At 40.3% G+C, this 13,086-nt stretch overlaps 1 protein-coding gene across 1 annotated transcript; it reads left to right on the top strand.

Moving 5' to 3' along the window:
* The first annotated feature begins 1,522 nt into the window (after nt 1-1,522).
* Nucleotides 1,523-7,232, top strand: LOC104422220 (respiratory burst oxidase homolog protein D). The gene is made up of 12 exons (XM_010034474.3): nt 1,523-2,609; nt 2,733-2,895; nt 3,027-3,075; nt 3,243-3,356; nt 3,542-3,967; nt 4,292-4,678; nt 4,787-4,882; nt 5,037-5,152; nt 5,261-5,363; nt 5,470-5,543; nt 6,063-6,646; nt 6,777-7,232. Exons 1-12 carry the CDS (start codon nt 1,928-1,930, stop codon nt 6,884-6,886), a joined length of 2,904 nt encoding a protein of 967 aa, XP_010032776.2. The 5' UTR covers nt 1,523-1,927; the 3' UTR covers nt 6,887-7,232.
* The last annotated feature ends 5,854 nt before the right edge of the window (nt 7,233-13,086 follow it).

Below are 13,086 nucleotides of genomic sequence, written 5' to 3'. Positions count from 1 at the left end.
TTGAAAAAGAAAAGGAAAAAAAATCGGCGAGAGATAGGAAATAGATATAGAGAGATTTATCTTTCTCACTTTGACACGCAACAAGAAATCAAGGAAAACTATTAAAATCTTGACAGAAGAGAAAATCATTTTTTTCTGACTTAAGCTTGTTATTTTCCATCGGTCAACTAGTTTCCCATCATACAAAAGCGGGGAAGTTCGAAAATAATTTCTTGATAATGGTTTTTTAGCAAATATGTTGACCCTTTAAGTTATCGTGATGTGGAATCTGTTGTTCACCAATGAAACTCAACGTAAGTCTATGGTTTTGGAAATAAGGTGCAAAGTAGAACTGGAATGAATGTAGGAAAATTATTCAAAAATTCACAAACCAATTGCCTTTTTATCAATTCAATCTTAAAATTTTAAATTGTGCCAATTGAATCATAAACATTTTCACATTTTACCAATTGAATTTATTTAGTATATTTTTGGTTGAAAATTACTAGCGTTGACAATTTTTAGTGATATTTTAATTAATTTTTCAAAATTCTATTTCCTTTTTTTTTTTACAACTGCGGTCAACGAGGTTGCTTGCCAACTAGCCATAGGCGAGGGCCGCAATGCTCTTCCCTGAATCTTGGTGAGGGTATAGAGGCCCTTGCCCAGGGTCAGTAAGGGTGTTTACCCTTGTTTAGATTTGGGTGAGGGCTCGACGCCCTTTCTTGTGGCCGGCCAAGGCATGCAGGCCATTGCCCGTGGCTGGCAAGAGCCGCAATGCCCTCGCCCAGCCTAGGGGAGGGTTGTTCGCTCTCGCCTATGGCCGATGAGATGAAAAAAATAAGAAAATAAAATAATATCAAGATATTATTAAAAATTATTCTTCGGCTGTGCCATGTATCATAGTGAAATGACATGATGTACTCATTTGGCAAAATATAAAAAGTTTTATGACTCGATTGATACAACTAAAAGGCTTAAAATCTAAGTAGCAAAAATATAATAGATTTATGACTTTATGTATAATTTTTCTGAATCAATGCCGCGAATCTTGAGCTCGACTTTTCAAGAGGCTAAATTAACTAAAAGCAAGTTTTACCTTCAACTTGGAGGAGGCTAAGATCTATTCTTGATATTATATGGTGTTTTTGTTTGACTCTCCTCACCTTTTCTGTCGCGGTCCTCGCCATGACATATTCCAAAGTAAAGAAAAACTCTTCGTCCCAATTTTCCAGAAACTTTAATATTAATTACTACCACAGCACCATATGATTGCATCCCATCCACAGCCCCAGCAGAAACTTCCGCTCTCCCTCGTATTTTCCTTTTTTATATATCTATGTAACTTGAAAATTACTCATTTTCTGTTCCAAACATAACGTGGCCATTGACCGCCAGCACTTTCGTTTCATACTGTAGCCCGTGCCGACCGCTTCCAAAATTCATTTATATGTGTACATATATACATATGTTATATTAGGTAATATTATCTATATATATATATATATGGACCCTCTCCCGGCACTTAGCACAAACGCAAGAACTCTTTCGTTTACAAGAAAAGAAGAAGAAGAAGAAGAAGAAAGAAGAAGAAGAAGAAGAAGAAGAAGAAGGAATATATTCCTAATTTCTGAAACCTCTCTCCACCGCCTTCTTCGTTTTCAGTTCAATCCCCTCCCAACCCAGAAAAGGAGGGGGAGGAAAAAGAACCCTCCTGATTTCTCTGGGATTCTTGATCTCATTCGATTCTTTCTTCCGGGAAAAGTCTTGTCATTTTCCCGGATTTTTACTGACGCGGAACTGGGTCAAATGATCCTTACTTTCTCTTTCTTCGATTCCGCAAGTTAGTTCAGACTCTCTTTGTTTCTGGGTTTTGTTTGTATTCCGCACTTCGATCCATTCATCATCCTTTCTGCTCCGGAGATTTTGTGTTTTTTCGATTTTCAAGATGAGAAACGAAGAGATTGGGATGGGAACTTTTAACTATTCATCGGATAACAACAATAGTTCCGACACGGAAAGCGTCGGCAGCGACGGCCGCACAGCCTTCAGCGGGCCGCTCGGATCGGCCCTTCGCAGCTCCAAGCGAGGCTCAAGAAAGAGCGCGAGATTCAACATCCCTGCGGAGACGGCGGGGCTCCGGAGTGCCGGCGCCACCTCGAAAGACGAGCAGGAAGATGGCGACCCGTACGTCGAGATCACCCTCGACATACGGGACGACGGCGTCGCCGTCCACAGCGTGCAGGCCGCCGGCGGGGCGACCAACTTCGAGGACCCTGAGCTGGCGCTGCTCGCGAAGAGGACGTTCGAGACCCGGAGGTCGTCGTCGTTTGGGTCGTCCGTCTTCCGGAGCACCTCGTCCCGTTTCCGGCAGGTCTCGCAGGAGCTGAAGCGCATCGCCTCCCTGACGCGGCGGCCGACGGCACCACCGGCGAGGCGCTTCGACCGGACGAGGTCGGCAGCGGCGCACGCGCTCAAGGGCCTCAAGTTCATAGCCGCCAAGACGGGCGGCGGCGGCGGCGGCGCTGGCTCCGCCGCCTCTGGGTGGCCGTCGGTCGAGAAGAAATTCGACCAGTTGACCGCTTCGTCCGGCGGCCTCCTGCATTGTTCCCAGTTCTGTGAATGCATAGGTAAATTAAAAATCCTGAAAATTACTCCCATTTTATTTTTATTTTTTGGGTTATTGCACTATAATTTGGTACCTCCTTTACAGCTCAATAATGTCTATTACGTCTGTAAATAATTGCAATTAGGAATGAACAAAGAGTCTAAGGAATTTGCGACCGAGCTCTTTCGAGCACTCGCGCAGAGGCGCAACATATTTAGCGACTCCATCACCAAGGATCAGCTCAAGGAATTCTGGGACCAAATTAGCGACGAGAGCTTCGACTCGAGGCTGCAAACTTTCTTCGACATGTAAGCAAGCAAAACGCTCTCGGCTAGTCTTAGATTTTATTTCCGTGTAGGTATTGAATAAGTTAATGTTATTATAAAAAGTTTTCTTGATTATTAAAAGCGAAATGGTTGGTGGTGCAATAAAATGTTAGGGTGGACAAAGACGCGGATGGGAGAATCGCGGAGGAAGAAGTCAGAGAGGTATATAATTTTTTTTCTCCCGTTCTTTGAAATATGTTGAAGGATTATGATTATTTTTATTTTTATTTTTATAATTTTTTTTTCTGTGAGTTAATTAATAAAAAGAAGTTGTCTGGACGTAGAATTGTTTAATTGTGTTGAAAGAGAATAAATCCTTGGTTTTGCAGATCATCACCCTGAGCGCATCGGCGAATAAGCTGTCAAATATCCAGAAGCAAGCCGACGAATATGCAGCTCTCATCATGGAGGAATTGGACCCTGATAATAAGGGATACATCATGGTATATATATATATCATTAAACAATCGTTTATGTAATTTGGACAAAAATTTGCAATTTTTACGAAATTTAACGTAGTCATCATCGGTATTAAATTAGGATCGCTATTGGAAAATGAGCTTTTTCACTAGCCACGTCTATGAAATAGCCATCCATGTGTAACACGTTCTTGATTTGCCCTACACAGGTTCAGAACCTGGAAACACTGCTCTTGCAAGCTCCGAACCAGTCCGTGAGAGTCGGAGAGAGCAAAGTCCTGAGCCAGCTACTGAGCCAGAAGCTGAAACCGACCATCGACAACAACCCAGTCCGCCGATGGTGTGAGCACGCCAAGTACTTCCTGATGGACAACTGGAAGAGGCTGTGGGTCATGGTGCTGTGGATTGCGATCATGGCGGGCCTCTTCACCTACAAGTTCATCCAGTACCGGAACAGGGCGGCATTCGGCGTGATGGGCTACTGCGTCTGTGTTGCCAAGGGCGGTGCCGAGACAGTCAAGTTCAACATGGCCCTCATCCTGTTGCCCGTTTGTCGAAACACCATCACATGGCTTAGGAACAAGACCCGGTTGAGTGTTGCGGTCCCCTTCGACGACAACCTGAACTTTCACAAGGTAATACGGCAGCGAGGTGCTTTTATTTCCATTGTTTTTATTACTGAGAATATCATTAATCTAATGAAATGAGAGACTCCACATAAGAATACTCATATAATTAAGCAATGGAAATATTTTGGGTATTATCTACTATTGTGTGTGATGAAGTATACAATGAAATGTCAAAATTTTGCTTGCAATTCATACTCACATTTTGCTAATTGTAAATTACTATATCTTGTTAACTTCATCTGACTTTTGTTGCTCAAAATAATCTCGACTCCGAGATCTTGATGAATAGCTTGATCTAATATCATATTCCCTATGTGTATACAATTCCAGGTGATCGCGGCAGGGATAGCTGTCGGGGTCGGGTTGCATGTAATCTCGCATTTGACGTGCGACTTCCCAAGGCTCCTACTCGCGAGCCCCGAGGCGTACGAGCCCATGAAGCCCTACTTCGGCGATAAGCAGCCCCCGAACTACTGGTGGTTCGTGAAAGGAGTGGAGGGCGTGACGGGGATCCTGATGCTGGTTCTGATGGCGATCGCCTTCACGCTGGCCATGCCGTGGTTCAGGAGGAGCAAGATCAACGTGCCCGGGCCCTTAAAGAAGCTCACGGGCTTCAACGCCTTCTGGTACTCGCACCACCTCTTCGTCATCGTCTACACGCTGCTCATCGTCCACGGGATCAAGCTCTACCTCGCCCACGAATGGTACAAGAAGACGGTAAGCTTCCTCCTCCCTCCTTCCAATTACTACAAATCTAGCCACAATTGTTGCTTCCAAGGCTATTCTTCTCTTTTTAATCACTGTTTCTTTTGACTATAATCGCAGACATGGATGTACTTGGCAGTGCCGGTGACCCTCTATGCGTGTGAAAGGTTGATCCGGGCTTTCAGGTCCAGCATCAAGCCGGTGAAGATTCTCAAGGTTATTATAATATAAACCCTGAACCAAACGGCCATATTTAATCTGCATATTTCTGATCATCGTCATCTGGAGCATATAATTAACGAATAATCTATTCATTAGCCGATGAAGATGTCATGAATGTTGAATTAAAATTTGATGGGCATTCATGCAGGTGGCGGTTTACCCGGGGAATGTACTGGCACTGCACATGTCGAAGCCCCATGGGTTCAAGTACAGAAGTGGGCAGTACATGTTCGTAAACTGCTCGGCTGTTTCTCCCTTTGAATGGTATCTCTCTCTCTCTCTCTCTCTCTCTCTCTCATATGACATTTGTGATGATCCACGATGTTTGAGCAATCATTGCTAGAGAAGATGCTAACGTTTAATTATGAGCAGGCACCCTTTCTCGATCACTTCGTCCCCGGGAGACGACTACCTCAGCGTCCACATTCGGACATTGGGAGATTGGACAAGGCAACTGAAAAGCGTATTCTCGGAGGTTGGTTGGATCGATTGATTAATCATGTCTAGTGGGGGATTCATAGTTCCAGAATTTCTGCGAGCCATTTGATTATTGATTTGTTCTCCATTTTATGGACTGGTAGGTATGCCAACCTCCATCCGTTGGGAAAAGTGGACTGCTGAGAGCTGATTGCGTTCCAGGAGGAAGCATCCCACGGTAAGACTTTTTTCCTCGGTTGCACTAGCTTCAAAGAAAACAGACATTTTGATCTTGAAATAATCAACGGATTTTCCGAGATATACGGTGATCACACGGTGAGGAAATTGCCCAAAAGGTGCAACAATGAAATTGAAAATTGAACCTTTTCAGTTTCCGCTAGAGTTATCTTAAAGATGGTAGTTAAGGTTTACAGAAGTCAAGCCTCCGAACAATAGGAAACGATGCGTGGTCTAGCGAAATTCCATTAAAAAAAAAAAAAAAAAAAAAGACATACCAAATCCGTGATAGATCCAGAAGACGTAGAACAAGACGGGGATTAATGAGACCCTAAAGTCCCGGTTGGTTTTATCCGATTTTTCCTTTAAGGCGCCACCAATCATTGTTGGAAAAAGATAGTTGCATAATCAATTTCAAACATGTATTATTATTATTTTTTTTTTTTTTTGACAATCAAACATGTATTATTGAATGCTTAGTAGAGCCATGATTGATTGTCCTTTTCCCAATGCGTTACAGCTTCCCAAAGATACTGATAGACGGTCCATACGGAGCCCCAGCACAAGACTACCAAAAGTATGAGGTAGTGCTCCTGGTGGGGCTAGGGATCGGCGCCACGCCCATGGTGAGCATCGTGAAGGACATCATCAACAACATAAAAGTCAAAGAAAACGAGCAAGACCACATGGGCTCGTTGGAGAGTGGAGGACGACCCGTCTCGCCACTAACCCCGGACGACAGCAACAGCCACTATCCCAAGGCGGGCCACAGGAGCAGCCATGGCAGAGGAGCGTTCAAGACCAGGAAGGCCTACTTCTACTGGGTGACCCGGGAGCAGGGCTCGTTCGAGTGGTTCAAGGGGATCATGGATGAGGTGGCCGGGATGGACGAGCGGCAGGTCATCGAGCTCCACAACTACTGCACGAGCGTGTTCGAGGAGGGCGACGCCCGGTCGGCCCTCATCGCGATGCTCCAGACCCTCAACCACGCGAAGCACGGGGTCGACGTCGTGTCCGGGACCCGGGTCATGTCCCACTTCGCCAAGCCCAACTGGCGCCAGGTCTACAAGAAGATCGCGCTGCACCACCCCGACAAGCGAGTTGGTGGGTCCCCGCTTAACCTAACCCCCGCGCCCGCCGTGTCTTTAGTGATTCTGCTTGATTCGAACGATTTGTCACAACTATTTTTGTTATGCATGCGTTGTTGATTTGGCCACGATGAACAATTTTGCAGGAGTCTTCTATTGTGGGGCGCCGGCGTTGACAAAGGAGTTAAATCACTTGGCTCTGGATTTCTCTCGCAAGACATCCACCAAGTTCGACTTCCATAAGGAGAACTTTTGAAGAAGCTTTGAAGACTTAGGAGCAAAGAGATAAGGCAGGAAAAATTGTATAAATAAAGTCAAGAGTGAAGGATATATCGGTTAACTACAATCAATTCAATTCTTGTACAGCGACGTCGCTCCCGTAGAGAATCGGTAACGTAATTTTTTGCGTAAGCACATACTAATTCTGGGATTCATTTGTCCCCGCTTGGGATTGGGATGATGCACCTTCATATTAAATTTAAGCTGACCCAAAAGCCTTATTGCAAATGTAGAGTTAGGTATAGGAAGTTATTTCATCATGTAATACCGATCAGATGTGTATACCCAAAGTTTATAATATCATTTCTTAGTTCATTTTTCTACTTTCGATTCGTTCGTCAATTAGACACCATGGAAACATTCTCGATTATCATCCACTAATGGGATATGTATATACCTCGCAACATATGATTTCACGAAAAGCTCTTTGAATCACGACTTGATTATTAATGAAGAGTTCGAATTATTATAATTTCTTGCATCGAAATGCAGCATCTACTGGCAAAGTTGGTTCTTTGTTCGAGTTCCTAGTCAGATGAAAGCGATATACAGCAGGACAGTCCATATACAATCCATTGTTCGGAACTATAAGATTATGATCATTTGACGCTTTTTCAGATCAATCGAAAGTCACTTTACTATTATATTCATTTTCGTTCCATTAGCGCGATAGGAAGATATTTCGGTAAATCCACTTAATCTCTTTCCAAGTAATTTAATGACACGAGGAAGCAAGCATCATCATCGAATAGGCAAGACCAAAGCTAATCGACTTTTAGAGTGGCGAAGCCCTAGAATTGGTTCTGGAAACACTCAAGTCTGAACATAAGAAAGTTGATGAATATATTGTTTCTTTAATTGCTAGAAGAAAGAAAGTTCTTCTTTTGTAGTGGGAAATCCACTATGCTACGCCACTAACACGGATAATCACATTTAATCCAATGCGTAAAGGGCGGCTCTTTTCGGACATCACGCTGTCAATCATTGAATTCTCGGGGGCCCTTTTTTTTTCCTACTTTGTTTTGGTTTTATTTAATTGGTTTTAAACTTTTCGCCAACTATATTTTCCACGTGCACATGGGTACTCGGGAAACTATGCTAATTTACAAAACAACAAAGGCATGCCACCAGTTGTTCACTGTCGTTAGTGTGATGCTGAGGGGACCCCCTTTTAGGCATTCAAGAATCATGAAAATGATTGACATCATCACGAGCCTCACTCGCGTGAATTGGAAGAGCCAATTAATTTTAAAAAAAATTCAATTTTATCAATTTAATTATAAACTGTGCGAATGATTCCAATGTAGGTCTTTTGATCAATTTTCACTAACAATATTTGACGTGGTGGTCTAGTTACCACTAGCCATGCCGCGTGATATGTTGCCATTTCAGTGAGTTTTCAAAAAAAAATTAATTAGGAGGATTGCATTAAAATTTCATGCAAATACTTAGCATTAAATTGGCAAAATTGAACAATTTAGAACTAAATTCGCGTCCATTTAATATGTTTGTAACTAATTGGACAATTTCGGACCGGGCCGTACCAAAATCAATGGTTCCCAAGAGAGCCAGTTCGATTCTTAGTTCCAATTTATTGAAATCAATGAGTAGTGATCCAATTATCAATTCTACATATGGAACTATTGACCTGCCTATCTTGACCAAACTGGTAACTTATAAATATATATATTGAATTTTTAAGAAAAATTTCCGACAAAAATCAATTTAAGAAAAATGATAACCGTAAAACCTCTAATTTGGAGCTCAACACCCATTAATTGAGTGTTCATCTTGTCTTACTCTTATCTCATTTGAATTGTCTCTCTATCTTTCACTCATAGTCACAGCCTCCACTTTCAAGTTCAACATCCATTAACTTACAATCTCAACTATCAGCTTTTAATATGAGTTCAAGGCAAAAGATCATTTCAAGTGCCTAAAGTTGATACAAATGGACACTTAAGTGCCAAAAGTTACGAAAGTGACAGAAACACTTGAGTGCCACATTTGGTGGAGCTTGCCAAAATCTTACGTGGCATTTTTTTTATTAATTTTTTCACTTACGTGGCTCGCCGGAAGGCTAACTCAACAAACCACACGCAAAAACGACATCGTTTTGACATTGTTTAACCACATTAGCATGCAAAACGACATTGTTTTTGGCACAGCTTTGCGGAAAATTGACATGTCAGCGTTTTGGCTAAATTTTCTTGCCAGTGGCACTTAATTGATCCATTTTGCTCCGATTTTAGCACTTAAATGTCACTTTCATAACTTTTTGCATTTAAGTGTAATTTTGTGCCAACTTTTAGTACTCCAGGGGTCCGGGTGTCATGAGTTCAATTTTGTTACTAATATTACAACTAAAAATATGGAAATTCTTTATTTTTTGCTTTACTTTGGCTTGCTAGAAAATGTTGCACTAAATGCATGAAGCTTGATGGGACCAATTCTATGGACCTACCTAAGAGCTAGACCAAACTAGCAATCCAATTCCTAGGTGGATTCGTGGAACCGATGAGTGATTCTCGGTTCTAATTTTTTGAAATTGGTCATTAATGGGCGCTCCAATTCTAGGTTGGGAACTATCCACCGGAACCATTCTCACCCCTAATTCATATTATGAAAAATCTAAACTGGTACGGCCGTGACAAATTTACCAAAAATTAATTTTTTTGACCACAAAAAATCCTAAACCAGTACACCAGTAACAATTTTACCATAAACTAATTTGTTGACCACAAATAATCATAAATTAATATAATTGTGACAAATTTACCATTTGTAACTTTTATAAATTTATTTATTAAATTTGTTTGACCTCAATGACACATGGTGATGTCGTATGGTGATGTGGCAAGTCCACATGGAAACCATAGAGTAAATATAATGAAAACCCCAAACTGATATACTTGTGATATATTTAATGGTACTTTGTAATAAATTTAATTGTACACCTTATAAAGTTTCACTTGAATTTGCCACATCACCATAAAACATCACAATGTGTCATTCATGTTAGCAACTTTAACGGAAAAAATTCACATAAACTAATAACTAGTGTACAAGTTTAAGGTATTTTGTGATTAAAAATTAATTTGGGGTAAATTTATTATAAATATATCAATTTAGAATTTTTTATAATAAAAAAATTAGAATTTCTTATGATTAAAAAATTAATGTGTAAATTTATTATAAATATATCAATTCAAGGGGTTTTTAATGATATTAATCTCTTAAAAATATCTTTGAGTTTCCTTAAGTCAAATCTTCCAATCCTCACCTGATCCACCAATGAGAAACATCAAGAAATAGACAAATAAGTCATTACGATCAACGATGATCGATACATACGAGGTCGACATTGATACGTCTTTATATCCTTTCGCAGTATCACGAGACGATCATTTCGTGTACGGACAATTGTTTTAGATCCTATGCATGACAGGGGCGGCTTTTGACTTTTTCTTCCTTTTTCAAAGTTCAAGTAATAAAGTAAATTTTCTCCATAACAAGAGATCACCAGCCCCTTCCATCTGTATAAAGTGGACAGCTGAGTTTGGCATCACACCCTCAAAAAGACATTATGACTTTGTAAAATTCTCAAAAGTGTACAGCGTGCTTTTGCATTAGCAGCCTTTGGTAAAAATTAATTTAAATTATTATATTGAAATTTTACATAAAAATTTAAGTTTAAATTTACCAAATTCAACAATTCAAAACTAAATTTGCGGACTTTCAATATATTTATTTTCAAGATATCTTCGATTTCCTCGAACCAAATCCCTAACCCTCATCTAATCCAACACTGAGAGATATAAATAAATAAATAAATAAATAAGCCATAACGATCGATAATGATCAATATCTACAAGGTCGATATTGATTAGTTTTTAGATCCTTTCATAACATCACGCAACAATAGTTTTGTGTACGAACAATAATTTTAGATCCCATACATGACATGGGCGGCTTTTGATTTCGTTTCCTTTTTTAAAAGTCAAATACTAATGTAAATTTTCTCCATTATAAGAAATCACTTAGTCCTTCCTAGTATACAAAAGGGGGCAATCGAGTATGGTATCTCACCCCCAAAAATACACTATTGATTTTGTAAAATCATCTATACACACATTGCGTGCTCCTTCATCAACGGCCTTTGGTAAAAATTGACTTGATGGACTGCATTGAAATTTCGTGTAAAGATTTAAGATAAAATTGACAAAATTGCATAACTTAAAACTGAATTCATATCCATTTAATATGTTAATGACTAATCGGACAATATCCCATTTTAAAAGTGTCTTCAATTTTCCTCGAGCCAAATCCCCAACCCTCATCTAATCCAACAGTGATGTGTATCAAGAAATCAATAAATGAGCCATTATGATCAACAACGATCAATATCTACAAGGTTGATATTGATTAGTTTTCAGATCCTTTCATAGCATCACGCGACAATAGTTTTGTTTACGAACAATAATTTTAGTTCACATTCATGACATGGGCGGCTTTTGATTTCTTTTTCTTTTGCAAGTTCAGACACTACAGTAAATTTTCTCCATGACAAGAAATCACTTAGTCTGAGTTTGGTATCACACCTCCCAAAAAGAACACTACTGACTTTCTAAAATTATCTAAACACGTACTGCATGCTTCTCCACTAGCATCTTTTAGTAAAAATTGGCTTGAATGACTATATTGGAATTTTGCACAAAGATTTAGGATATAATTGATAAAATTGAATAGTTTAGAACTAAATTCGCATCCATTCAATATGTTTATGACTAACCGGACAATTTCCTTTTTTAAAATGTCTTTAGTTTTCCTGGAATCTCATCTAATCTAACAATGAGAAATATCAATAAATCAATAATAATAAAAAAAGGCATCACGATCAACAATGATCAATCTACGAGGTCGATGTCAATGAGTTTCTAGATCCTTTCGTAGCATCACGCGACAATAGCTTTGTGCATGGACAATAGTTTAAGATCCTATACATGACGGGCGGCTTTTGTTTTACTAAAGTAAATTTTCTCCATGACAAGAAATCACTTAGTCCTTCCTGCTATATAAAGGGGACAGTTGAATTTGGTATCACGCCCCCAAAAAGCCACTATTGACTTCGTAAAATTATCTAAAACGCGTACCGCGTGCGTGGCCATCTCAACGTTAAAACGCATTTTTCCACATATCAAAATATCAGAAAGAGAGAGAAAAGTAGGAATTGACATGAGTCAAAGAGCAGATCTAGACTTGTAGAAAGTCGAGGCGTGCGCGATTTCATCTGTTGGTCACCAACGACGTCTCACCAACAAACTTCGAAACTTCCAATGCCTAAGCGCTCACCTACTCCCGCTTCGCTCCCTTGTTGTGGTCCGAAATTGACTCCCGCAACATGTTAGGAAGGAATGCTTCAACATCGACAATTCCAGACGACTGTAAAAAAACATGGACCCACTGCTCTCTTTTGCCCACAGAATCCGCTGCATGTTTTGGAAAGTGGCAGGCTGTCTCGAGTACTCAAAACCCCTTTTTCCCTTGCTTCTCTCTTCTGGCGTGAGGCTTCAATTGCCTATTATTAGTCTACAGAGAAAAAGTCATTCGCGATGAAATTATAGGTTAGGACTATGGAAGAAAGGTGGCTCTTGGCCTGCCAGGCCAAACTTTTCGTCTACCGAATCCCGCAGGATTCGAGGATTAAGTTTGGATGACCCGTTGATCAAGCGAGTTTCAACTCGAGAGAAGGGCAAGCGTCGCATCGATCCATTGAGTTGAAATTATAGGTGAATCTTTAAGAGTCGCCTGAGAAACCGTTAAGAGGATGTTTGACAAATCGGAATGACCATTTCACCATTGAATTTGCCACACTGAGAGTGTTTGACAAGTATTCATTGTCGCTGAACTTCAAAATCTCCCACAATATAAGTCGTGAGGAGGAATTCGTAATCAAATTTTCAAAAATGGTCAGATTAAGTGAATCTGAATGCAGAGAAGCCTAAAACAAATTCCATTGTCGTTAAACTTCAAAATGCTGCGTTTACTGTTGTAGAGAAGCCTAAAACAAAGGCCTATTTGGATAGGTGGATATGGCTCAGCTCATTAAGCCTAAAACAAAGGCCTTATGCTCACTTCTTACAAGAACACGATGCGCCAAACCATTTTGGACCTTGC

This window comes from Eucalyptus grandis, chromosome 10 (assembly GCF_016545825.1).
Source record: "Eucalyptus grandis isolate ANBG69807.140 chromosome 10, ASM1654582v1, whole genome shotgun sequence".
NCBI classification, from domain to species: Eukaryota; Viridiplantae; Streptophyta; class Magnoliopsida; order Myrtales; family Myrtaceae; genus Eucalyptus; species Eucalyptus grandis.
Note: the sequence above shows the minus strand (reverse complement) of the source record. Positions and strands in the feature narration are given on the sequence as shown.